General features: G+C 41.9%; 1 protein-coding gene across 3 annotated transcripts in view; it reads left to right on the top strand.

The window, feature by feature from the left end:
* The window catches only part of SLC22A23 (solute carrier family 22 member 23), a 113,163-nt gene that overhangs the window by 20,236 nt on the left and 67,926 nt on the right, over window positions 1-25,001 (top strand). For all 3 annotated transcript variants that reach the window (XM_032693333.1, XM_032693245.1, XM_032693186.1), the window contains exon 3: window positions 2,184-2,338. In XM_032693333.1, the coding sequence (XP_032549224.1) occupies window positions 2,184-2,338 (155 nt within the window). The remainder of the gene's footprint in view (window positions 1-2,183; window positions 2,339-25,001) is intronic.

The following is a 25,001-nucleotide window of genomic DNA, read 5'->3' as shown; positions in this document are numbered from 1 at the left end:
CTGATTTTTCATTACCAGCAACCATTCATTTGTATAACTGGTATAATGGTAGAAGAAATTCTGTGTCCTAATAATGAATAACCTCAAGTACAGAGGATGGGAGGAGGGGAAGAAGGAAACTGAAGTATGCTGAGCATGAGGTCTTTTTCAATCAACATCAGGGAATGGCAGGTCAGGCTTGTGATGAGAATTAAGTTCCTAATTCTGAGGGTTTGCATAATGCCTTTCATCTGCAAAACACTTCCACAAACACTAATTGGTATGAATTACAGCTTGGCATAACAAAAATGGGGCTGCAAAAGTCTGTGCAGATTGCTGATAACGCCAAGTTCATTGGCTTTTTGTCTGTAGTCAGGGTTTCATGTGAGGTACTTCCCTTCCCTGCCCAAGTGCTTTGTGTTCCGTAAATATAAAATCTGAAGCATACACAGCAGTAACTGCCCCCGTGTCCAGCATGTCCCCAGTGCATTCCACATCACCAATCCAGAGATGTTATGTTCCCACCCTCAGCTCAACACCAGCTCATCTTCTGGTGGGCTGGGCTTGTATGCTGATGGAAAGCAGCCTGCTCTGACCATGCTGTCTTCAGTTTGCACATTGGTTCTGTTTTAAAACATTGTTCTTTTTTAAAAACTTTTAATGGCTAATGCCAACAATTTAAATCTTTGAGGTGCCCCACAGGTGATGCTCCAGCTGAAAATTATAGTAAACCTGTTTTCATGCAAGGAGCCATGACATCACTTTCTTAGGTGTGACTTTGAAAAAGCCTGAATGATGACCGGTACACTCTTCCAGTTCCCAAAAATGTAAAAAATTATTCCAATGTCTCCTTTTCAGCCCTTTTCTCCCTATTTTATGGATCTTGTCCATTTTAAGTAATGCAACCCCCAAAGTTATAATTGTGAATGCATGTATATAATGTGTTTAATAACTACTGGTAACAATCTGCTGAAATAATTGAATAGAAATGCTACAGTATGTGAAGCTGGACTAAGTTGTGAGGTTTAAATGCTCTTTATTGTGCTGACATTCAACCTGATAGCTGGCTTGCAGCTGACAGACTGCTTTGAATGGGTCTGTGAAAGCTGCCTACGAAAAGCAAGTTCATGTATTCTTTGTGGAAATGGCATATGGAGCTGACTAAAAGGGATCCTCAGTTCCACTGGAAAACTTGTGGGAGTTGACAAGTTGAAAAAGATTTGGAAACCTCCACATAATGATCCAATTTTTGCTTAAAAATAGCCATGTGCTCTGGTGCTTCGTATCATTCTCCTTGCACAGGAAGAGAGGGGGAGAAGGGGAAATTATAAACACTAAGCATATGAGTAAGAGATGTAAAAATCTCATGTTCCTTGAACATAAAAGAGCTAAACTCTGGAGCGACTGCCCCCACATTCAGTGGCAGCATAATTCTTCCTCCTTGTCAGCACTGCACCAACACATGCAATTAGAGGTTGCAGCTGCAAAGGAGAGCTGCAAGTCTTCGTGCCCCTGTTGCCTGAAATTATTTTTTGGAGTGGTTTATTCCTCACCTTCCAGTCAGGCTGATTTTTTGGGTCTCTGCAGCTGCTGTGGGGATACCAAGTGGAGGGACTTGAAGCTCACAGTTTTCTTGTGAGTGTTACTTTCAGCTCTCTGAGGCTCAGCAAAGTGACATGAGTCCTGTTTTGTTAGGCTTACACTCAACAATGAGATCAAGAAAAGTAGTTTTTTTGAGCCACCTGCTCTTGCAGATGAGGCTGAGAAGCACATGTCTGTTGGGAAGCGGAGGCCCCTGCAGCTAATAATGTACTATACCATATATAATACCATATACTCTCCCATGCTACTACAGAAAACTCTGAGGAGTTGTTTTTCATCTCCAAGGAACTTATTTATGGCTTTGTGGTAGTTCCTAGATGTTTCCTTGTTTATCTTTGGTGTTTTGAAAAATGCTGTGTTTTGTGCTGTCTCTGCTTAATCCCATCTGAAATGAACTTGTCAATGCAAAGCTGGCAGAGAAATCTGGGGTTTAGTAAGCAAAAAAAAAAAAAAAAAAATTGGAAGACTGAAACAAGCATTAAAAATTGATGACAACATTTGGAAGGGATTGTATGACTTGTTCCCTTCTTTGCCAGTTTTAATGATCTAGCATTATGTCCCTCCTGGCTTTTAACTGTTTCTCCATACTTCCTTATTTTTAGGGTTGGTCGACGGCCTGTGCTGCTCTTCTCTGTCATATTCATTTTGATATTTGGACTGACTGTGGCACTCTCAGTGAATGTGACCATGTTCAGCACACTCAGGTTTTTCGAGGGATTTTGCCTGGCTGGAATAGTCCTCTCCCTGTATGCACTGCGTGAGTATACCTTCATCACCCATACAAATGTAACTTTACCCAATAAGTGGTTTGCTGTTCTCTGGCTTCCCACTTTTGTTCAAACAGATCAAACCAGGATCGTATGGACTGAAAAAGCTTTAGCCTGAGTTTTGGTAAAGAGGTAGGGATTTTGCAGCTTTCTCTTTAGGTTGCTACAGAGCAGTCTGCGAAGCTGTCTCAGAGCTCATTTTAAAAGAGTTATAAGACGGTTTGGGTTTGGCTGTTGTTATTTAAACCTAGAAGTTATTTGTGTGGTAGCCATAATGTGTAAGGGGAGTAGATTTCACCTTGCTGTATTGAGCTCAGTAGGAGACTTGCCACTTCTGCTGTCTCTAGCAGTATGTACTCTGGCACATTTTCAGAATTTCCTCTGTTATTTGGAGCAAGATATCCTGTGTCCCTGCCTCAGGATTGTAAAGTTACAGCAAAAATATGTGAGAAGTGCCTGAAGTCCTTTTATCAACTTTTTGTTGTTGTTTCTGTCTGTTTCATGAGGGGAAAAAAAAGAAATCTCTGAGAGAAACTTGAGGGAAAGCTTGTAAGACATATCTACATGCTTATATGTGAGGTGACTAGTAAACTTGTAGCCAAAACATTTGAAAACCCCTTTGGGAGGCCTTGCCTATGGAGAGTACATACATGCCATCAGCCTAATCTGTGTCCCTTGGATATGTTCTGGAGATCATCTTCTGCTTCCTTGGTTATCTGTAATTAACAGGTAGTACCACACCAACTGAGGAAAACACAAAATTTCCTCCTCTTTATTATGGCTCTGTAGAAGTATTATCTAATTATATCCTGGAAGTTGCTGTGCAGATCTTCATAAACTTTTATTAACTTCCTATTGTAGATGGCATCTAACCCATCAAGATTTAGCACAATATCGTTACTTTGTATGGAGTATTTCGTAGTATTAAGTTCCCCAGTTTTTGTTTTGGTTTTGGTCTGCACCAAGGGGAAAGGGCCTGACTGCAGGAGACAGGAGTTTGTTCTGTATTGCACTACTTTGTTATACCTGATATGGAATCCAAGATATGTGGGTTTTTTCCTTCTTCTTGCCTTTGCTTATGTAATCTCTAGTAAGAATTTTTTCACCAGACCCCAAAACTACCACTGAAGCATTATAGTTTTTTTGGGAAGTAATTTAGTCTGTGGTTCCCATGGGAGGGGGCTTCAGCCATTGCCAGTATAACATTCAGCTGGATAACAGGCTTGTTGGAATTTTTCACAGCCCAATGCAACATGTTAGATTTTCTTGGTTGGTGGATGTTTTTTTAACTTTTAAGAGAGTCATTGCAACTGAAGATTTTCATGCAGAAATGCCAACTAAGTAAATGTTTCATTACAGACCTTTTTATGATTGGAGTGAAAGCGTGTTTGTGTTGCCTTAAACCAGACAATAGCTTGCCAGCCAAGGCTTTCATTCAGAAAATGGCATATTCTGGTTACTTCATGCTCTTCTTGGTCCAGAGTAATGATTTGAGTCTGATATTTTGTCCCTACTTCCCCTGTAATTCAGGTGTTTGCTATAACCACTGCTGTCTGCACAGAGAACACATAAATAGAGCTAGTGGGTGTTAGGAGAGATCTGTGTGAAATTAGCTGCAGGCTGAGCATCAGCTCATTTCCACGGAAGTGAGAAAATGTGAAAGATGCAGCACCTGCACCTCTGATAAGTCTTCTGGCCTTCTGTCTCAGAAGATGAGGGGAGTGGGTTTTTACTGTATTAAAAACTTTCATTTAAACAAAACAAAAAAAAGGTGGTCACCTTGGTGTAGAGTAGCCGGAGAAAAGTAATCCCTAAGGTCATAAGAGAATGGGAGTAATGGGTTTTTTTGTTTGGTGGTGGTTTTGGTTTTAGCCCTTGTAATCTATTAGGCTTCCTCTCAATCTAGATTTACTATCTTTTCATTTCTGCTGGAGGCCATAGCATGCCATTGCACTCCTGTGTGGAGTAATCTTATGATTCATAGCCCCTCTTCCCTTTCCCTTAATGGCCTTGATTTCTTCCCCTGGAGGTTTGTTGCCCCTGAATTCCCGGCTGGCTGCCCTGAACAGAACAATAGAAAGTGGAAAGTTTGATCTGCTAGTCACAGTCATTAGCCAAAGTTTCCAAAGCTACTGTGCAGAAGCAAACTGTATAGGCTTGCATAGCCTGCAAAGGTAATTAGTGTGCCACTGGGATCCTTTTACGCTGTGTTGAGCTTGCTAGTTGATCTTGGATTTATGGCCTGCCTGAGGGAAATTGTAAATAACAGTTCTGAATGCTTTGGGAGTGGGAAGAGCACCAAAGTGCTGTCTTATTTAAAACACAGGGCTGCCAAGGTTGAGTTGCCTTCACTATTCAAACCACACTCCTTTATAGCCTAGTACTGTTTTCCTACCTGTCTGCCCAAATGTGCTAAGTGAGCCCAGAAATGAGTCCTGCCTTCTGTGGAGACACAGCACTGAGCCCAAGCTGCCTGTTCTCCTCTGCAGGCTTTCCTCGATGTTGTGGTGAGCTCACTTCTTGTGGCCTCCAAGTACAGCCTCTTGCCTGGAGCTGCTTGGAGCTTGTCTAAAGAAACCACTTCTGGATGTTGATTTATTAAACTGAAAAGTTTTCCTGCAGCTGCTGCAGTTTTGTTGGAAAAGGTGTTTCAGATGAAATTTCTAGTGAAGCTGCATCAAGAGACAGGCTTTGAGCAGTTGATCATGTTTGGTGTGAAGGAGGGAAGCAGAAGAGCAATAAACCTTGGGCTTTCTCCTCCTGGGTGCTGTGGGTCCTTGCATCATCTAGGAAAATGAAAGGCAGCAAATCCTTTTCCACTGAACAACCACACACAGCTTTGAAAGGCTCTTGTTTCGTGCTGATGTGGAACGTAAGGAGCTTCTGTCTTCCAGAAGTGGTTTCCTGCCTGGTACCAATCTTCAGTGGGTTCCCGTGCTCCTCATCAGCTGGCACACATCTTGTGTGGTGAGGCACAAGCAAGCTCCCAAGGAAGCTTTGCTCCTGGGGGATAAAGTAGTTCCCAATACACCACACCAAGCAGTCATCTAATGCACGGAGCTAGACCTGCCTGTTGTGATATGCCGGTGAGGTCCCCGCAATATTTGTTGAGCAGATTTCTGCAGAAACGGGCTACCCCTCGTTGGAGGAGTGTGCTGGGACCAGCAGCAAAATCTCCTGGAGAGAGAAGTGCTGAAAGGGTGCTAAGGAGCACTAGCTACAGTGGTTGGAAGGGGATGTATGGCCTGCCCAGCAGTGAAATGTAGAAAAGAGTGTAGACTGGGGGGCTGGAGGGGACAACCTGAGGGTGCCTTTTGTTCTGGTATTTGTTGCCGCATGCACATCCAGAGAGGAAGGATGGGCATTCTGTACCTGCTAGCTCAGCACAGCTGGATGCACAGCACCATAACCTGCTGCTGAGCTGAAGAAGAGGAGTTTGAGTTTAGCCATTGGGGTGGAAAGCCCTAAGCCGATCCTGAGAGGAGTTTTCCTTTGGACAGGCTGAGAGGGAGGGGAGGAGGTGAGGGAGCCCTAAGCAAGGGCACATACCTGAGTAATGCCTCTGCTGGTGTCTGCTGGACTCCTTTAGCAGGTGAGTCATGCCACTTACTGCAAATAGCTCTGCTTACTGGTTGCAACTCGTGGAACAAAGTACACTAGGGAAATGTGGAAGTCACCGGAGAAAGCAAATCTGATAATCTTGAGGGTATTGCTTCTGGATCACTTTAGTCCCACTCTCTCAGTGAGTGGCCCTGACAGCAGGGCAGCCTTTTCCTGTATCCTTGTGGAGAAGGGCATATACTGCAGCTGACTCAGCAAAGATCCCTTCCTTAGGGCTCACTGGCATGAACTGATGCAAGAGGTCTCATGGCTGAGGGCAGGAGTTCCCCCCTCCCTGTTCCATTCACGCCCTCTCCTCTCACATGCTGCTGCCCAAGTCAGGCTGGACCCAATGTCTTCCTGAGCCCTCTGCCAGGCAAGACACTCATCTTCCCTCTGGAGAAGACCAAATGTGCTGTTGTAAGTGGTATGTGCCCTCTGATCTTGTCCCTGCTTCCTTTGGAGATCTTCTGCTGGGCACAGTGTCTCTTGTGCTGCCTAAGCTTGGGGGATAGAGCTGGAATGTGGGCTCACAGCGGGCAGGGCCTTTAAATGAGTGAAGGGAAGCAAGAGTTTCCCTAGAGCTGTTCACATCCTGTGCTATGTCTGTTTCCTTGCCAGTGTCCCTGCTTTTGTCACTTTCTGGAGTTGAAGCTGGGATGATGGTATTAATTAAACTATTTAAGGGAGAGAAGAGGAAGAGATATATTTTTCTGGCAAATGCTACTGACAGGTTTAAAGAGCCTCCCATTAAAGTGCTATGTGCTATCACTAATGACTGTACCTGAGCTCAGCCATGGTGTGGATTTGCACACAATTGGAGGCTGTTCAGCAGTTTTATGGGTGACTGAGCTACAGATTATGCTGCAAAATTAGAATGTCTAGACTTGAATGAACCAGTAAATAAGCTCTGGAAATAGCTTTGCTGGAAAGGAGACGACATCTCAGGTTGGAGCGAGGAAGCAGGGGTGTCCCTCAGATGCATAGTAGCAGAATGAGTGAGCATGTTGCTTCTCTTTCACTGTTGGGAGAAATAAAGATAGAAACACTGTTGAAAATCATAGGTGTTTCAAAAGCCTGGAGAAGCTTGGCAAAGGCTTTCAGGCTGGTTAAGATGTCCAGCTGTGATGTATCTTTCTCATTTATAGCTAGGTCAGTCTAATCTGTTACTCCTGTAAGTTACATAGGCTCTGAGATCCTGAAGCATTCCAAGTTTACAAGTGATTTTCTTCTTAGTTTTCCTCTCCTTACTCTTCAGTAACAAGCATGGTCAAGGCAAGGCAAGGCAGGTGAAGCACTGGAAACCACAGACTCTGAAGCTATTCTGTGTAATCTGAACTGGCTCAATAAATAACTCTGCAAAGCGTTCCTAAATCGGAGGATGTGGAAAACATCTGACTCTTTTCCAGTGCATTGACATGTGAGTTAGCTCTGCAGTAATGTCAGTTCTCTCCACTGACAGGTCTGATAAGATCAAGGTTTTTAAGCCACCTACCTTCTGTTTATGTAACCAGCCTTCCCTTCTCTGAGTCACTTGATGCAGATCTGGTAGGAGTGATCACAGAGGGATCCACTGAACAAAAAATCTTAACTGGCTCACCTTAAAGTGACAATTAATTGTTAAATGATACAGAACCACTTTGTTTAAAGAGCAACCACATACTGTTCCAACATTGAGATAGGATGTGAGTTTCTGGAAACAGTACTGCTACATTTTGGATAGCTTTGTGTGAGAACTGTTAAAAAAATAGTATGCAGTAGGAGCTCTCCAGCTGCTCAAAAAAAGCACTAGGCATGCCTTTTATCAAATGCCTGGGGGCTCAATTTATGGAAGAGTGGAAAAGGTTATTGGAATTACAGTACTCTCCTTTTAAGTATAAATCTTCCTTGATCTACACTGCTTTCCTCACTACAATCAAATTACAACTCATAATCTGTTCTCCTCTTTCACCTCAGTACTTCCCCTGAATTTCCTTCTCTTTTCTCATGGGCAGAGTGGGCATAGGCTCTTCAAGGGACACAGTGTCTGCCATTAGGGTGTGGACTCTCATCCTAACTTTAACCCTACAAACTGTATTCTGGAGCAGAGATGCCCTTGAAGCATTGTCCTGAATCCTGGAAAAACTGTTCCATTTTAGGCAGCCGATTTGAAGTTAATTTACACAAAGTCTTAAAGTAGAGAAAAAGGAATATCTTTCTAAAGCTCCTTGGCAGGTTAGATGTTTGGTTAATGCAGGAATTGCAACAGAATCTAATTTTAATCAGTTTTTCCATTTCAGTTTCTGAAAATCATGTGTGTTGTCAATGTGACAAAAAGCCCAAGGAAATAATTATATTTGAGGTACTTTTTATATGACTGGTCAATTGGGAATGCAATTAAGATGGAACACTGCAGTTGTTACACTTGTGATGATGACAATCAAATGAGATTAGAGTACACTTGCAATTTCCCCAGTTCAGAACACAACTTGCATTTTTATCATTTAAACTGTCTGTCTTTTAATTGTTCCAGACCAGCTCCAGCAGTTTGGGTATGCTCAGTATACCAAATCTTACCTTCTGTCGTGCGAATACTTGTAACTGTATCTGTTCAGGATTGTAATTACATTTTTATGGATTTTTTTTTTAATTTCTTTTGGCTTTTTTTTTAATCTGAGCAATGTCAAATAGAGTCATAGGTCTGCTCATCCCTAATGCATGGCTGAAAGCTCACTGCTTTTGAAAGGAAATGAAGAGGAGCTTTTCTCTTTACTTTTTTCCTAGCAGGAAACTGAATTTGTTACAGAGAGCATCACAGAGAAGTAGTACATATAAAGCATATTATGCTATGAATGTTACCTTACTGAGTTTTAGCTACCCTGTTCCTTGTCTGTGTCCCTGCACTTGGCAGAACTTGAAAACAGGATGGGATAGTATTGGAAATGAGATGGGCAGCAACATTCTCGAGAGTTGCCCTTAAGACAGATAGCATAAAGGGCTGGATTTTTTTTTTCCCCAGATACTTCTTCCAGTGAGAGCACAGGCATATGCACATTTTTCTTGTGTGCATGTGTCAACTTTCTGCTGCAAAAGGAAGCACACACAGGTTCATAAATCACCTAGGAATGAATAGTGCTTTACTTCCCTTTCCTGCCTCTCCCTACAGGTTAGCTCGTCAGGAAAATGTAAGCCAAGTTATGGCAACAGGATGTGCATAGAGGAAAAGCCATGGGTATGAGGAAGGTACATTTAGAAGTTATCTGTAGTGACTTTGAATATTCAAGTCCGGCAACAAATGTCAGCACACAAATTCACATAAATATTTATGTGTCTTTCAAGAGGAACTATAGTTTAACAAGGCTAGCCAAATTTCCACCCCCAGTCACGCAAACATGACTCCTATTTTCTCACTTACAAATAACATAACCCTGTGGGATTTTTACTAGTTCGAGTTAATTAAATTTCACTCAAAGCATGAAATGTACAGGCAGTGCTCATTGCAGTAATTCCACAAGAGCGTATTATTTAGTCAGATACAATAAAAAGTTCACTTTTGTTTTAATTCTTTGTTTCATTTGTTGTCAGTCTACAGAGTGTGCTCATATCACTCATTTTTCTCTTTTTTAAAAAAAACTGCTTGATGTTGCGTTATGAATTAATTTGTTTGTAAGTCATATACTGCAATTACTGGTGGACCTAGAAGTATGAGCTATGTTTTTGTCTTTTGAGAACATCTGGTCCCTTCTTAAATGACTTGTTCATACACTTACGTAGTTTTTACAGATAAGTTGAGACCTAAGTGCTTGCTAGTATCTTGGAAACTTGTTTATTCACATTCTTTGAATTCTGGTTATGGTATGAATTGTGAGAGAAGAAATCAGTTTACTGAAGTCTAATGAATGATATGCAAATCTTCTCAATCACTACTCCAGTTTTGCATATGTGAGTTGTGTGTCTGCTTTAGTACATACATTCAGTAAGGAGTCTTTCAACTGTAGATAATCTTGAATTTAGACTTGATATCTTAGAGAGAAAGGGTGTTTGAAGAAGGTTCAGTGGCTTGGAAATATGTCTGTTGATGAAGAGAGTCTGTGCTGAACTGTGGCAGGAAGCATGGTTCAGTACTTGCATGAGAAATTCTGGATGCGTGTTCCTGTACCTCTCTGGCTGATTTCCCCAGGTCCTGGATGTCCCAGAATTTCTCTCTAACTGCCTTGTGTTTGGAGGAGTTCAGGACAGGCTAACAATTCTTGTGGCTTCTCCTCCCAGCTTTCTGTCCTAGTCCCATGGCAAAGCCAACCCTCTTGGACAGCAAACTACTGTCTTGTAAAGTGTTGCCTCAGTCCTCTCCCATGCAGTCAGGCATTTAAGTGCAAGTACGTCTCCATCAGTGCCTTACCTCACGTATTCAATATAATAGTTTAAGGACATACATTTCATTCTGCTGTTGTTCGTTCTCTGAGGGGAATAATCTCTCTGGCAGAAGCAGCAGTGGAGCATAGTGTTTGCGCATGCCTCGGCTCAAGGACGTAAGAAGTGCCTTGGTTCAGTGGATGAGGGCAAGTTCTGCTGGAGTGATGTACACTATAATTGATGAATTTGTTAAAAATGCAGATGGGAAGACCTGTGTGCCCTGGTACTAAGACATAAGTAGGTTACTTTATGTACTATCTGTTATCCAAACACTTGAGATTAATTCCTTAGAGAAACAAGGAGGGCATTCTCTCTGTGCAACATTGAGTTCAATAGATATTTAAGCACCAGGAATTGTTGTCCAAAATAATTAAATAAAGAAATCCCTAGAGTTTTCTGCTTGATGTGAAACTGCTGTCCAGAAGGAACAAAGTGTCAGTCTGTCAGCTCTTCAGGGACCTTTCCCAGTTCCACTGTTCCTACCTCTCAGATTTCAGTCCTCTCCTGGTAGGCACCATAGCTGTCTTCTGGATATAGAGCACTCAGTTTACGGAGTCAGAAAAAAGAAAAGTAACAAAAAACACGCAGGAAGCAGAATCAATAATGTGGTGAGGCAAAAAGCAATATAAGGGAAGAATGTTTTTTATTATAGCAAGTAAAAATGGATAGAAGGCAGGAAGGAAAAATAAGAGCAACTTTAAAAGATTGTATAATGCTGGAAGTAGCTTATGTGGTGAAATTGCAACCAGCGTTCCTAATAAAATCCCATTTTTGTTTCATTTATAGCTTTGACTTTAAAATGTTTGGGGGTTTTTTATTGTGTTTTTTTTTTTCTGCTTAGAGCTTGACTGACTTGTTTTTCAATGCAGAAAGCCAAATCTGTATTTCTAGGAAGCTTGAGGAAAATTAATTAAAGAGATTTTGAATTATAGATCCATTAAAAATGACTCTGCTTTGAAAGTTAAATAAATAAATAAAGCTGTCAGCGTTAGTCATCTGTTGGAAAAAATGGCTTCTCTTGTATCTTTACAACAGAGAAACTCAATTACTGCACTCCAGTGCTTTGGAACTTGGGCAGGAGAAGCTTTGATTATATCTACCTTGACTCTACCCATATGAGTCTTTTCAGATGTCATGTGCTAGTTTAGATTTGTGAATCAGCCTAAAGTGTTGTCCCATTCTGCTTATTTTTTTTGTTAATGTCTGTGCTAAGTCTGGAAGAAAATACGCAAAATTCCATCTGTGTCTTGTAAACCTTTAACCTGATGGATTTGACTTTTTAAGGAGAAAGCTTCATCCTTTTTGACTGAGTGTTGCATTTCAATAAAAAAGTATTTGTGCAGGTGCCTTTCCTCCTTTCCTGACCTTTTCTTTAATGGTGATCTTTTCCTTAGAGTAAGTGTTCTGTGTGGGTCTAGGGTCAGTAACATGTGCCAAACAGAGAAAAAGAATAGCCAGTGCGTGACCCAAAGAGGGAGAAGAAAGAAAATAGAATATACAGTATGTACCACAGCTGCCTCTTCTCTCATACTGCTGATAGGAGACAGTGTGACAGTTACTTTTCTAAAATAAGAAATCTGTTTCTATCCAATGAAGAATAATAGCAGCAATTAAAGATTTCATGTCCTAGTTATTTTGGAAACAAAAAGATGGCCAGACAAAGCTGGCAGCATGTCACGCTAGCATGTATTAGTGTGAATAGTACTGCTGTCTCAGTGCTGTCTTTTGCTGGGATCCTGGCTGGGATTTTTTTTTAGTGCCTGGTGGGACTTGCACTGTACATACTAGTGCGTTTTTCTGCCAGGACAGCTTTGGGCTTGATTTCTGTTCTGATTAGGAAACATTTATTTACCTGTAATCTCTGACCCTCCTTCAGGCCACTGAGGCATGTCCTGCTTGCCCAGTGCTACTTGTCTGCAGGCCAACAGCTGCAGTGTGACTCTGCCCATGGCTGCACAGTCAGGTGAAATACCTCACAGGAGTGGACTTCTGAGAGAAATAACCCACCTGCCTGTCCAAGCAGGAGAGGGTCTTTTATTTATGTGTCTGATCTTTTCTACCCTGATTGCTGGGAGTAGTCAAAATCTCAAAATGACAGTGCAGGAACTGGCTGGAGCTTTTGCCCTGTGGGAGAATCTCACAGCAACTCAGGGACAACCTAAGCTGACCTGACTCTCCTGTTCTGGGTATGCCCATCCTGCCCTGACTGGTGCTCCCACCTACTGCTGACCCTACAGTGATTCAAGGGTGTAAACAAGCAGAAATCTGTTTATTGTTTCATTTGGGTTTAAGTCAGTTTTCCCCTGGTCTTTCTCCCCACAAAAGCTCACCTCTAGATTGAATAAGCATGGGCAGACAAAGGAGGAGAGAAGGAGTGGGTGCCTCTGGAGTCAAGGAGAGACTGCTATGGCTTGCTTTGCCATAATGCGCTGCTGTAGAAGCAGTTTAAGAGCCCTTGTGGCTTGCTTGTAGTGCAAATGAATCAATTCTTGCAGGCTTACTGCAGGAACCTTGGGTCAGGAAATTCTCTTAGTGTAAACAGATTAGGCTGTTAAAAGTCATCATGAAGCTTGACTTTATTCAGTGCAGGTCATTCTTCAGTTTGGGATTTAAAACTTATTTTTGCAGGCTTTTTAAAGATTAGATAGTGTTTAATTGCATCTTGGCAGAGACAGCAGGTCTAATATGTTTAGAAACATATGTCTTGGACAGGTTGACATTTCCTCTCAGGATAGCTGTCTTTGAAGTAGTAACAGATGGAAGCCCTTCCACTTCTTCCAGGCGCTGACTAACTAGACTTTGAGAAGAATGGATAAACTGGCAGCAGAGAAAAACGATTCTTAAAAATAATTTACAGAGGTCTGTATGGCTTTAACTTTACTTATTTAAGCTTTGAGAGTGAGAATACTGGCTTTGGATTTACTTAAAACTTCTAAAGCTTAGTTGGAGAACCAAATATGATCAGGTCCTGGTTACGAGATTTCCCCTTTTCTGGCTGGCTTTTCTTGGCAACATCCAAATTAGTGAATAAATAGAACCTTCCAGTCCACCAAAAACAACAAATAATCTGTGATTCAGAGTAAAACATTGTGATCATGAACTTGGCAGTGCTAACCTTGAGCAGCAGAAATACAGACCATCAATCTGATATTTCAGTATTGGAAAGACACAATAGCTTTGAAAAGGTCATTTTCTCGCCGTCCCATCAGTTTTACTCAGTAAATTTTACCCTTCAACAAGACTAAATTTTATTTTTTGCTTTTGGGATAAAAAAAAAGGTTAGGTCTTGAACTGAGGGGCACACATGACGATGTTTGTGTCCAGGATAAAGATTCTGAAAGATGCTCTCTGCACTGAATTGTTTGACCAGATGTATGAGCTTGGTCTCTTGCTCAGAGCATTTGCAAAGTCTTTGGAATTGTCACAATGTTTGTTTTTGGGGGGTTATTTGTTTGTTTTGTTTGGGGGGTGGACTGTTGTTCTCTTTTGCTTTTTTATTTTTTCTGCTTGCTGAATTAATTTTTGATTGCTATTTAGGTGACTGCCTGAGAACGTCTGACTACAGCATATCCATTCCTGTTTGAAAATACACTGTGTAAAATAGGAAATACAAAGGGAAATTTCTGGATTTATGTGTTTAGGCTTCAGCTATGTCCTGTTTGTTTTGTTATAAATGGTAGTACTGAAAAGAGTGAGTTTTGCTTTCTCAACACTGAAACAGAATAGTGCTTATTCTTTGGAGAAGACATCTATGAGAAAGGTACGCTACAACACTTGCTATAATGTATTAGGAGTATTCACTAAGATTTATGTGAAAACAAATTTTACCTGATGATTCTGAATTAGAATACTGATCTGCAAAATGTTACGCTCAATTCTAACTTCAAATAGGATTTTAGTGACTTAAATTTAAGTTACTACTTCAAGAAGGCTAAATGCCAAAGCGAATAATCTTTAAGTTGTCTTTTTTTTAATACTGCATGATAGTTATACTTGTACAACTTGTAATTGGTATGAAATGGTACTTTTGAAATGTAAACTTTGAGAAAATTTCAAGATGGGCATTCAATGTAAAATGCTTTAGGTTTAATTTCACTTAAAAGCTCTACATATTTGAGGAACCTAGACATACAAATTGTCAAAACTTCAATTTTCTGTTTGTTCTGCAAATTTGTGGATTAGGACAGGAATAGGATATGGTTGGCAAAGCCATCCCACATTGTCTGTACCTGGAGAGGCTGGCAGCAACGTTACCTATGAAACTGTCTGATCCTGCCCCAGCACAGGTACATGTTGAGAGGGATGCTGTCAGTGTGGTGTGGGTCTAGAGGACAGCAGAACTGCTGCCTATATATCCACTAGCGTGGTCCTCAGAGTACTGGTGTTTCCCTGGAGAACTCCAAGGAGAAGTGTTACTGCATGGGGACTGTACTGCAACTGTGATCCCAGTAAGAGGCTGATGTTCAGTAATTATTGGATATACTGTTCCTGTTACTGCAGTCGCCATGTAGAACTGGGTTTGCACTCTTGTAACTGCACCCTAACTCCCCAGGTGAACCCTTGGGTAATCTCCCATCAGCTCCTGATGTCAGAAAGAGCCACCCTGCTCACCCACATCCCTCTTGGTAGCCACTTTCTCTCTGCTGGGTTTGACATTTGCTGTGTTCAGCAACTTAATCCAGCCAACAAATAAACAAAAACTCACTTTGCTGAGCCGATCTTCTGCTCTTTTGTTGAAATATCCAATTAGAGAGCAAACAGATGCAAATGCCAAAGGTAAATGTCAGGGGAGGTGAGAATGCAGGAAAGTGGACTTTTGTGATGGGGTGACAAACTGCATCCTGACCAGCACTATCTCTTGAAACTAAATCTGAAAACAGAGCAAAGGTGTGGTGACACATCACAGCCCTCAAAGCACTGCCAGTGTCAGAATTTTTTGCCACGTTGCCATCTCCCAAATTTTGCCAGTTTAGCTGGTTTTGTAATTGCACACAAAATCAGCCATGCAGGGTGATGTGGCTTAAACGAAATAAATCAAAAGTACCTCTTGAAATATTACATTGTCAGTTCCTCTGCTCTTTTTTATAACAGATCCTCTTTAGGATTACTGTGTTCTTGCAACAGCAGTGGAAGTGGTGCAGATAAGAGAAACATAATCAGTAATGTGCTCTTTCCTTCTCATACCACAATGTCTGTGTGCCTTCAGGATGAACTCTATGTAGATGAGTTTCCTGTGTACTTCAGCGTACGCTTCAGATGGAGCAAAATCAAAAGGGAAAAAAATCTGAGCATCATTCTCTGATGAAAACTGAATTCTTGAAGTATAAAGTTTTCTAACAGAGGGACACAACTTTGGACTGATATGGCTACAGTCTTTGGACCCCACTAGAGGAAGTTTAAAAAAAGATGGGTGAGGAATAGTGTGTATATGGGTGTCAGCTGAGCTGGCCACCCTCCCATGGAAAGGTTAGGGAAGGGAAAAGACTCTTTCACTCAACTGTTTTTAATGGCAAGTCATGGTCTTTTTTCCTTTGGAATTCTGAAATATTAGCAGCAGACTGATGAAGCACTAAGTGGAAAGTATGGCATATGGGGGGATGTGTCTTAGAGGAGGGGAGGATTGCCTAAAAAATAAGTACATATATACATTTCTTCTTTTAAAACTATACCGTGAGATAGAGCTTTCTACAGAAAATGTTTGACTTCTTTGGCATCTTCCTGTACTGAAGAAACTGTGAATGCTTTGTTCTGGGTCAAATTTAATATCTGTGGTCTCTGGAGATAATGTGGTACTTCCAAATGCTATATGTGTGTTTTTTCTAATGCCTTGATTCCTGGATCACATATTTTCACTGCAGATTCTTTCACTGCAAACTAGTCTGTTGTATCATGGGAACCCTTAAACAACAAGGACAGACTGAGGTGAAAGTAGATGTTAAAATATTAAAATTTCCCATGGAATAAAACCTCCCCATCCCACACAGACAGCATATATAATCTATTGTTGGCATAGTCTCCCATGCCTCTCCTCTGCCTCAAGTTCTTAGTGACCAGAGACTGGCTTACAGAAAACACTGTAATCCAAAATTGCCTGAAACAGGCACATGATGTGACTCTGGGGAATGGTCCTGTGCAGGGCTAACACCTGGACTCGATGCTTCTTGTGGGATCCTTCCAACTCAGCATTTTCTGTGATTCTGTGATTTGGTGATACTTGTGTGCAGCATGTTGCACCTCATAGCCCCATGAGTATTCTTTCATTCATTCATTCCATCTGGGATAACTGAGGGTGGTAGTCCAAAGCCTCTGCATGGGAAGTCAGAGCTTTTCTTTGGAAGCTCCTGGAAAGCCTGTGAGCTGTGAAGTCCAAGTTGAGAGATGCCAGGCTACCCTGCTTCTGCTGTCCTGCATGCTGCTGGAATTTACTAAAACAAATTCCCAAGTGCTGGCTTGGGCTTTTTCTTCAATTCCTTTGTAAAATTTTTGCAGGATTTGGAAACATTTAATCTTTCTATGTACCTTATCTCCCAAATATAGTGTGGTGAAGAAGCACAATGCAAACTTAGTTTTGCCTGTGATGATAAAAATGGTGTGAGATCAGGTGGTCACTTGACAAAGAGATAACACAGGCTTTTTAATTCTGGTATGCTTGAGTGCTTGATTCTTTTTGCCATGTTAATGCATGTCATGTGACACAAGAGGAGACTTTTGTGTATGCATGATCTCTTAAGCTTGTCTTAAGCAACAGAAATTCCTTACTGTGGCATGGCACCACCTATTTTCTCTGTGGGCCTGGAGCCTTTGACTGAAAAGGCAGAGGGCTGTAGGATGAGCATTAACGCCTGGGTAAACTGTCCACTGTCCATTTGCATTGCCCGGCTTCTAGCAGGACTAAGCACCCTGACACTGCTGGTGGTGCTGTGATGAGGGACAGAGACGGAGCAAGCCATACCTTTGGGAATGTTTCCTTTCAAAATAACTGCAAAAAATGGGCTGGCACACCGAAACTATGTGTAAAGCTATGTCCTGTGCTGTGCCTGGACAACGGGTACACAGACTTGTGCATGTGCACCTGTGTGACGCAGGAATACTTCTTTGTATGTTAGCCACAAACTAATGAAATGTGACTGGAAAGCACCGGGAGGTTGTGGGTGGGTTGTGGAGGTGGTATTTTCACCACTGGTCCAGGCTGTGATCTGTCTTATGCTTTCCTAAATTTTTTGTTTTCTGGTTTTTTATGTTAGCGAAGGATCACATAAATTGCATGTGTGCAGGCTTTGTCATAAAATCGTAATAAAAAATGCAACAGCAAAATAAAAAGCCCTAAATTCTCTGTTAATGCAGTTTTTTAATTCCCAAGTTGGAAAGTAAATTGGAGTTATTTCTTAACTTAGGAAACTTTTAGTGTTTAAAAGAGAAGAGAAAGAAGGGTTTAAGTTCCAAAGGGTGCTGTTGCCTTTAAGTGTAGGTATCGAAAAAGATTATGGGATGCAATGCAGTCAGCAAATCCCTTTTGATTGGGTTTCAGTGCTCCTCACCTGAATAAAAGCACATGATGTGTGTGTGTGCCTGCGCCTTACTGTTGATTCTGATTTCCTGGTAGTGTGACTTAATGGCTTTTACTTGTTTGGAGGCAGACCTAGGCTGACTTTCCCAGCCACACCGATGTGATCTGTCCCTGAAATGTCCTCCACTACAGAAGTCACCACTTTTCCCGAGGCTGCAGCAGCTTGTGCTAGCATTGCTCACTGCATTTGGTTTCTTCCTTGACACAGCTCCTTAATGAAACACCTGATGAGTCAGTGTTAACTAATCTCATTTGGGTATATGACTGTCACCTCCCTGGAGGCCAGGGAGAAGTTCTGTCTGTGTCTTGAGAATGCTGTGAACCAAGGAGAGATGGTTTGCATGCAGCTACTGACTTCTTTCTTCACACAGTTTTAAAATTCGGTACCTGTAGGGATAGCAAATTGGAAGTGAAACTGGCACAATCAGAGGGAAATGTATGTGTCTCTCACTCCCTCAGGCATCACTTTTCCATAAGAGGGACACTTTAGAGATGCATATTGAAATTGATTTCATCTTTCTGCCCCATTAAACAAGCAATTGGTTTTCAACAGGAGCTCACAGATGAATCTGAGTCAAAGCAGGATGATCAACTGGAGGATAGCCAGCTTGGCAATTGTTTGTCCTCTCCTGTTTAATACTCACAGTGTATAGTGATACACACATCAGAGACTTCAAACTCCTCCCTTCGAGAGACAATGCAGTAAATTAATCGGCTGAGAAATTGATGAGATTCCAGCCTCCCTACCAGCTTCTTCATTTAACCAAGTTAAATACTGCTAGCTGGAGTTGCTCAACTCAATGATGTACAGCCAGTGCTGGAAAACTTTATTTTTGCTTTTTTGCATTTCCTGCCTATAAATGGGTAGTTCGGAGTTCAGTTGGGTTGAATATGCTGAGGTGAAACTTAATTCCTATCAGTTAATAACAACTACTCCTCATTTGAACACAGGATATACTCTGTTTTTACTCACAAAACTGGGTGATCTTTGCAAGTACATGGGTTCTGACATCCCCAGAATTACAATGACCTGAGGGCATATGTGCCCATTCCAATTCTGAATATCTGAATTTCAGATATTCTAGTGACTAACCTGACTTCTGAAGGGCAAGGGTGTTAAGGAGTGTCTGTTCAAACTCCAAGTCTAGTCTTAAGTCTCCCAGTATTTGTCATCCCAATTATTCTAAAGGAAAACTGATGTATTTAAAAGCTCTTAACAATTGTCACGATCCCTTCTTTGGTTTGTTGGTCAGTGAAGTAAATGTACTCTAGTCTTATGGGGGCTGAGAGGAAATAAGGTGGAAAGAGGGAGAGAAATGCTACTACTGTGTACAGTGTGCCTCTTAGCTATATTTTCTAATTCATTCTTAGAAGGGGAAATTGATGAAAATGGTGGGGTTTAAACTGGCTGTGTTGCTACCTGCAGGGAGGAGGGAGCAAATCTATAAATTGGACTTCAAGGTTATTGGAGCATTTATGTGCCTATAATATAGGTACATGTCTCGAACTGCTGAATATTTTTATTGCTGCTGGTTTAATAATTAATCTACCCTTTGGAAACTGCAGGCTTTTTGCCTAGGATTAATGCGCTCTTAACATCCCCATGTCTACCACCTTGTTCTGAAAGCAAAGTGGATCACAAGAATGTGCTGCAGGGGGCTTGTTCCATCTTTGACCACATGTTCATATGTCTTCATAAAGAGCATTTTTAATCCTTCTCTGCTGCCAGGTTCAGACATAAAACCTCCAATGCTGTTCTGCAAATCTCTTCTATATTAGCTTGGAGGGCTGGTCCATTAACAACTAACAATAGTAAGTGGCAGGTTTCTCTGAACTAGGCTATGAAAGAAGGCATGTGGGTGACTGAAAGGGCTGTTGCATGCCTGCCTCTAACTGGGAGTGAGGAAACACTCACCCTTAAAACAAAAATCTTTCTGTCTAGAGGATAAACTCTTTCCCCCATGTGAAAGGCTGAGTCTGTGCAGGGCTTTCCCATGCTTTCTGGAGAGAGACTTCGCATGATGAGGCGTTGTTTGGATCTGTCAGCAGGCACTGCAGCTTGTTGGTGCCTGTGTGCTTTGTGTTTCTCCTGTTCTGTCTTGTTGGTGTAGAAAGGTGATTAATTAATATAAAATGTCTGCCACATACATAATGTGTACATAAATAATACATAATGTCCCAAAGTGAAAGTAGGATGAAGCAGGATGCTTGGCTGCTCCCATATGTTTATGAAGATCCTGTTAGGTTTCCTGGTGGTGTCCTCTAAAATGAGGAGCTCTTGCTTTTGTCAGGTGGGAAAATCAATACTGCATGCCATGCTTTGGCCTGTGCATGCTTCTGATTTCCATTAAATACAAGTGATGCCTGCCATGGATTGCATGTTGTGCGTGCTCCAATGTGCAAGTCATGAGGAAGAATTTCCATCTGTATGTTGAGCGTCATACTGGGCAAGATGGGGTGAAGGCAAACGCCTTTTATGGTTTAAGGCACATTTGGTGTATTTCTGATCCCTGTGCTGAAGGGGAAAAGGGAAGTGAGGCTGGGAGATTGGCTAACAAGTGTGAAGGGTGGCAGAGGCAACACACCTGTCTCAAGGTAGCTTTTGTGCCTCCAAGAAGAAAGTGCCTTGCTGAAGGCAATTACTTTGGGGCAATCAATTACACAAGTCCTCCTAACCATGAGTGGAGGGGATACCGCTATGCCAGGGTGGATGAAGCAGAAGGAGTGAAAATAGGAGCTGCTGAAGCTGCATCTGTACATTGGAAGAGGAAAGGACAATAAAACTTATGGTAGAAACAAATAATAGGAGGATTCTGACTCAATGACTTATTTCTGAAACCCAAGGACTGGAAAGAGAGACAAAAAGGTGAAGAGTCCTGATTTCTAAGACGATTTGTTTCCAGGTAGTGCACGGAGTGACTTAGTGGCCAGAATAAACCCTTTGAATCAATCCCCTCCCTGCTGTGTTTGTATTTAATTTTTTCATATATGCAGAGCTTAAATCCTGAAGGTCTCTTCAGCACCTCCAATTGCATCTAAATGAAGTTTTCCTTGGGTGGGTTCTTTTTCCTGTTTGCAGCAGCCTATGCAGTTAAGACCACATGATGTTTACCTCCATGGCTGAAACTGTGTTTTTAACCCAGGTTTCCAGAGGCAAAAGATTATATTTTGCTGCCTCATTGAACTGTTTTTAATTCAGTTGAGGCATTCTTCAGTCTCCAAACAATGTTGTACAGGTTGTCTAGAAATAATAGAACAGCTCAGTTGTATGGCTACTGCCCAGCCTCACCAGCAGGCAATTTCTTTCTGAATCAGCAAAGAAAATCAGTTAAACCAGGTCTGTGCTTCTTTGTTCCCTGTGGTGCTGTTGTTAACTGCACACACAATGAGTACTGGCTAGAATTGATGGCTAGGAGAAAAAATGACTCTATTTTTCAGTCTGGAGCACTTTTTTTTTTTTTTAATTTCTGTCAGTCTGCAGCACAATATCCACCACTAATTGAAGGGTAGCCCATCAGAATAAAGTCATCATAAGTCTCATGGTGATCATTGACTCTTCATTTTATTTTAACTGTGTTTGAACACAAATTTCTAGGATTGCTGCTGTATACAATTTAACTTGACTTGTTCCTGTTGCAGTGACACTTCAAGTCATCAGAAATACTGAATTTTTATTGTAAAGCTATTGGATTTTACATCAGAAACAAAATAATTATGATTTTTATTCACTAAAATGTAGCTTTCTGTAAGGAATAGTTGTATAAAATCAAACCAAAATCCTAATAGCTCACAGTTTAGTTGTGTTGGTGATGTGGAAAACTGAGTTGACTACCACAGGCTCAAGTACTCTTCTTTCCAGCAGCTGAAGGGGGTGACTTAGTGGCAGGTTTAGACACAGCTTCTCTTAGAGAGCCAGTTCTGTGTAGAGCAGATTAGTATACATGGATTCACGAGAGATTTGTTTTGAGACAATACGCTATACTTATAAACAACCTTTGTACTGCTCTGGCTATAGCCCATCTGCATTGTAGGGGTAATAAGGTGTCCTTCTTGCTTCCCTTTGTGTTAGAGAGAGTCAGTTTATCCACTCTCCCTGGCTACTCCACATGCACCACACAACTTACTATTGTCTATAATTACTATCTGAGCTGTTCTCAGCTTATAGCTATTTATTTGTCTTGGAAACTGGCCAGCGTTTTCCATGGGATTATTTCTCTTTATTATAGTTGTTACAATCATGAAGGTTTAGGCAAAGCAATGCAATGGTTGGTTTTGGGGCACCGAAAGCTAATTCAAGTCTCAGAAACCTTGATTTACAGCCCAGAAGTGTGCACTACCCCATGTATGGGAGATAGTAAGAACTATCTCTTTCATATATGCACCTAATATTTTGTCTTCCTTGAAAATGTGAGGGGTTTTGCTTGCAGAGGTCGATGTTGTTTTGTGATAAGAGAGCATGCTCTAGGAGGTGATCATGCTAATCTTTGGCCAACTGACAGCAGAACAGAGCAAGTGTTTGCCTGGTGGAAGGGCAAAGCTGGCAAGGGGAATGACCTTCAGTAGTCTGGAAATGCCTCATTTACGGACATGGGGCGCATGTAATTAAGCAGTTCTCATTGGACAATGTTAGTTTCTCAGTTCATCTGCAGTGGCTCTTTCAATTAGGTTTCTCACTTGTCTTAAAACTGTCCTAGAGTGCCCTGGGTGCAGGTGTCAAACTTTGTTTGTCCTGAGGGCAATGGTTTTTACTTATTTGAAACCAAAGGAGTCCAGGAAGCCAAGTTAACTTATTGTGGGTTTCACTTGTGAGGTTTCTGGTGCTTTTTTTTTTTTCATAGCAAAAATTGGTGAAGTATATAAAGAAGTCTTGGTGACCTCATAATTGAATACAGTGAGACTGCTAATTATGTCTGGGAGGGTTGTTTAGATTGTCATAAATATTTCTCCTTACATTTAAGCCCACATACTTTCTTTTTTAAGAAGAGGAGAATTCAGGGTGAATATCACTGCAGTCTATGGACCTTACTCCTTGCTTTTTCTTTTGTGTGTTTCTGTGTGGATTTATTTTGGAAGATTAATTGCTGAGTGAAACTACCTGTCTTGACAATCAATGGTTCTGGGCAAACAGAAGAGTTATAATTTCATTATTCCACCAATGAGACTTGAAAGGTTTCCCTTATCTTTGTTTTCCTTGCCCTCTGGAGGGGGGCAGTTTGGAACGCTGCCCTTCGGGTGGTGCCTTCTTGTTCCCTGCCCCCAGAGGAGTGGAAGGTCTCATACGAGGAGCACCACAGAGGAGGAGGAACCCCAGAGGCTTCCCTTGCTCTGTTATAGCTCTTCAGCTTTCCTATTCAGAAATGCATAGAGGCAAGGAAAGTGCTGTGCTTTGTGGGTGCCTAGGTATTTTACTATTACCAAGCTGGAGGGAAGAGGAGGCAGCTCGATCCAGATTGCCTCTTGTTCACTCTCATCTGACTCCCTTTCTTTGCTTTCCTACCCCCTCATGCCTCTCCCTAACTTCCTGGGAGCCATATCCTATGGTATCCTCTTTTCACCCCATTTCAGGCCAAGCAGTAGTACCACAAGAGAACCTTTGTTTAGCTGGAATGTTGTATCTGAATGCTGTGGAAAAGCATTATGGCAGCCACCTATGTTTGAGACTCTGCACTTGGGGACACTTCAGAGGGGATCTGTGTAGCTGGCACCCTCTGAGCTGAGCAGCAGAGCTGTAGGGAGGTTTTGGGGATACAGGAGGGATGCTATAATGTGAACTGCGTGAAAACACACTGGCTGTCAGTTGCTGTGGAAGTGTTTCTGTAGAGCAGCTTTTGTGTGTTGACATCGCAGCAAAGCAAATCCAAGGATATCCATGAAATGGAAGAATCTTTTTTATGTCAGGCCAGCAGTACAGAGGCCAGAGAGAGCAGCGGTGGCAGCTGCATCGTCCTCTTGCAGGAGTACCTCTTTTTGGGAAACTTCTCAGCTCCACCTGCAAGGTGTTTTCCGTCACTGCGCAGCTCCTTGGCCGTACTGTGCCCTGCCGCAAGCCTGTGTCTGTTATTATTGTGACCCAGCACTCTATACCAAAAGCCATTGAGAAGAGCTGTCCTGGGGAGGCCACCAACACTACAAGAAACCCTATTTTGAGTCAGCATGTTGATACTGTGCTGCAAGTGCATCTTGTTCAAAGGCTGTACTAATTATAAATTGGTCTTGGGAGATGAGGATAAAAATATCTTTAGTCAGCCTGTCTCTGTAAACAACCTGTGATGCTATTTGGAAACGTGGTATAGTTTTCATGTTGCAGGGAGTGTGCGTGCTGCGTTTGAAAGGACTTTAGCAGCCATAGTGCAGAGCTTCCTTGTGGTCAGGCTGATGACTAAAGCAGGGAATGAATTTTTTTCAATGCTAGAGATGGCAAAGTGGATATTTATGAGGTTCTTTTCCATGCAACTGGGCAGAAATTTGAGTTTACCTCAGAATTGGAGGAGGAAGGGTGTTAATTATACTTACTGTTTATTACACTTATACCAAGTGCACGCTGTAATAGTACCTACTTTTTTAAAAAAGAAGATACCCTTGAAGCACCTTCTCTGCCCTGACCGTATGAATTTGGGTGGAATCTCTCCTGTGCATTGCAGTAGAGGATTTGCTTCTTTGTGTACAAAAAATCAGCTGGTTCACTACTATATCAAATGACAGCATGTGCTGTCATCTGCAAGGTAACGTGCCCTACTGGGAGGGAATGCCAGAGGTGAGAAGAAGAGGCAGGTGCCATCTGCCAGCGACAGACACTCAGGGAGCACTCATAAGAGGATCCAGTGGAAATGATGCTGGGTGAGGCTGTTGGTAAGGCCGCTATCCCCACAACAGGACCTGTCTGCACAGCTGGAAGCTTCTGTAAAGAGGAAACCCCACAGTCTCAGGGCTGATCCTGACAGATCTGCCACTTGGCTCCTAGTGGAGCTGACTCCCCAGTGAACCCCCTCTGTGCGTGCCTCATGCAAACCTTCCAATGCATGCTGGGTGTTTGGGAAGATGAATAGTGTGACTATGCTTTTCAGGGAGGTAAAAGCACTTTGTCTTTCCTTTGT

Source organism: Chiroxiphia lanceolata, chromosome 1, assembly GCF_009829145.1.
Source record: "Chiroxiphia lanceolata isolate bChiLan1 chromosome 1, bChiLan1.pri, whole genome shotgun sequence".
Taxonomy (NCBI): domain Eukaryota; kingdom Metazoa; phylum Chordata; class Aves; order Passeriformes; family Pipridae; genus Chiroxiphia; species Chiroxiphia lanceolata.
The sequence above is the reverse complement of the archived record's forward strand: the minus strand, read 5'-3'. Positions and strand labels throughout refer to the sequence as shown.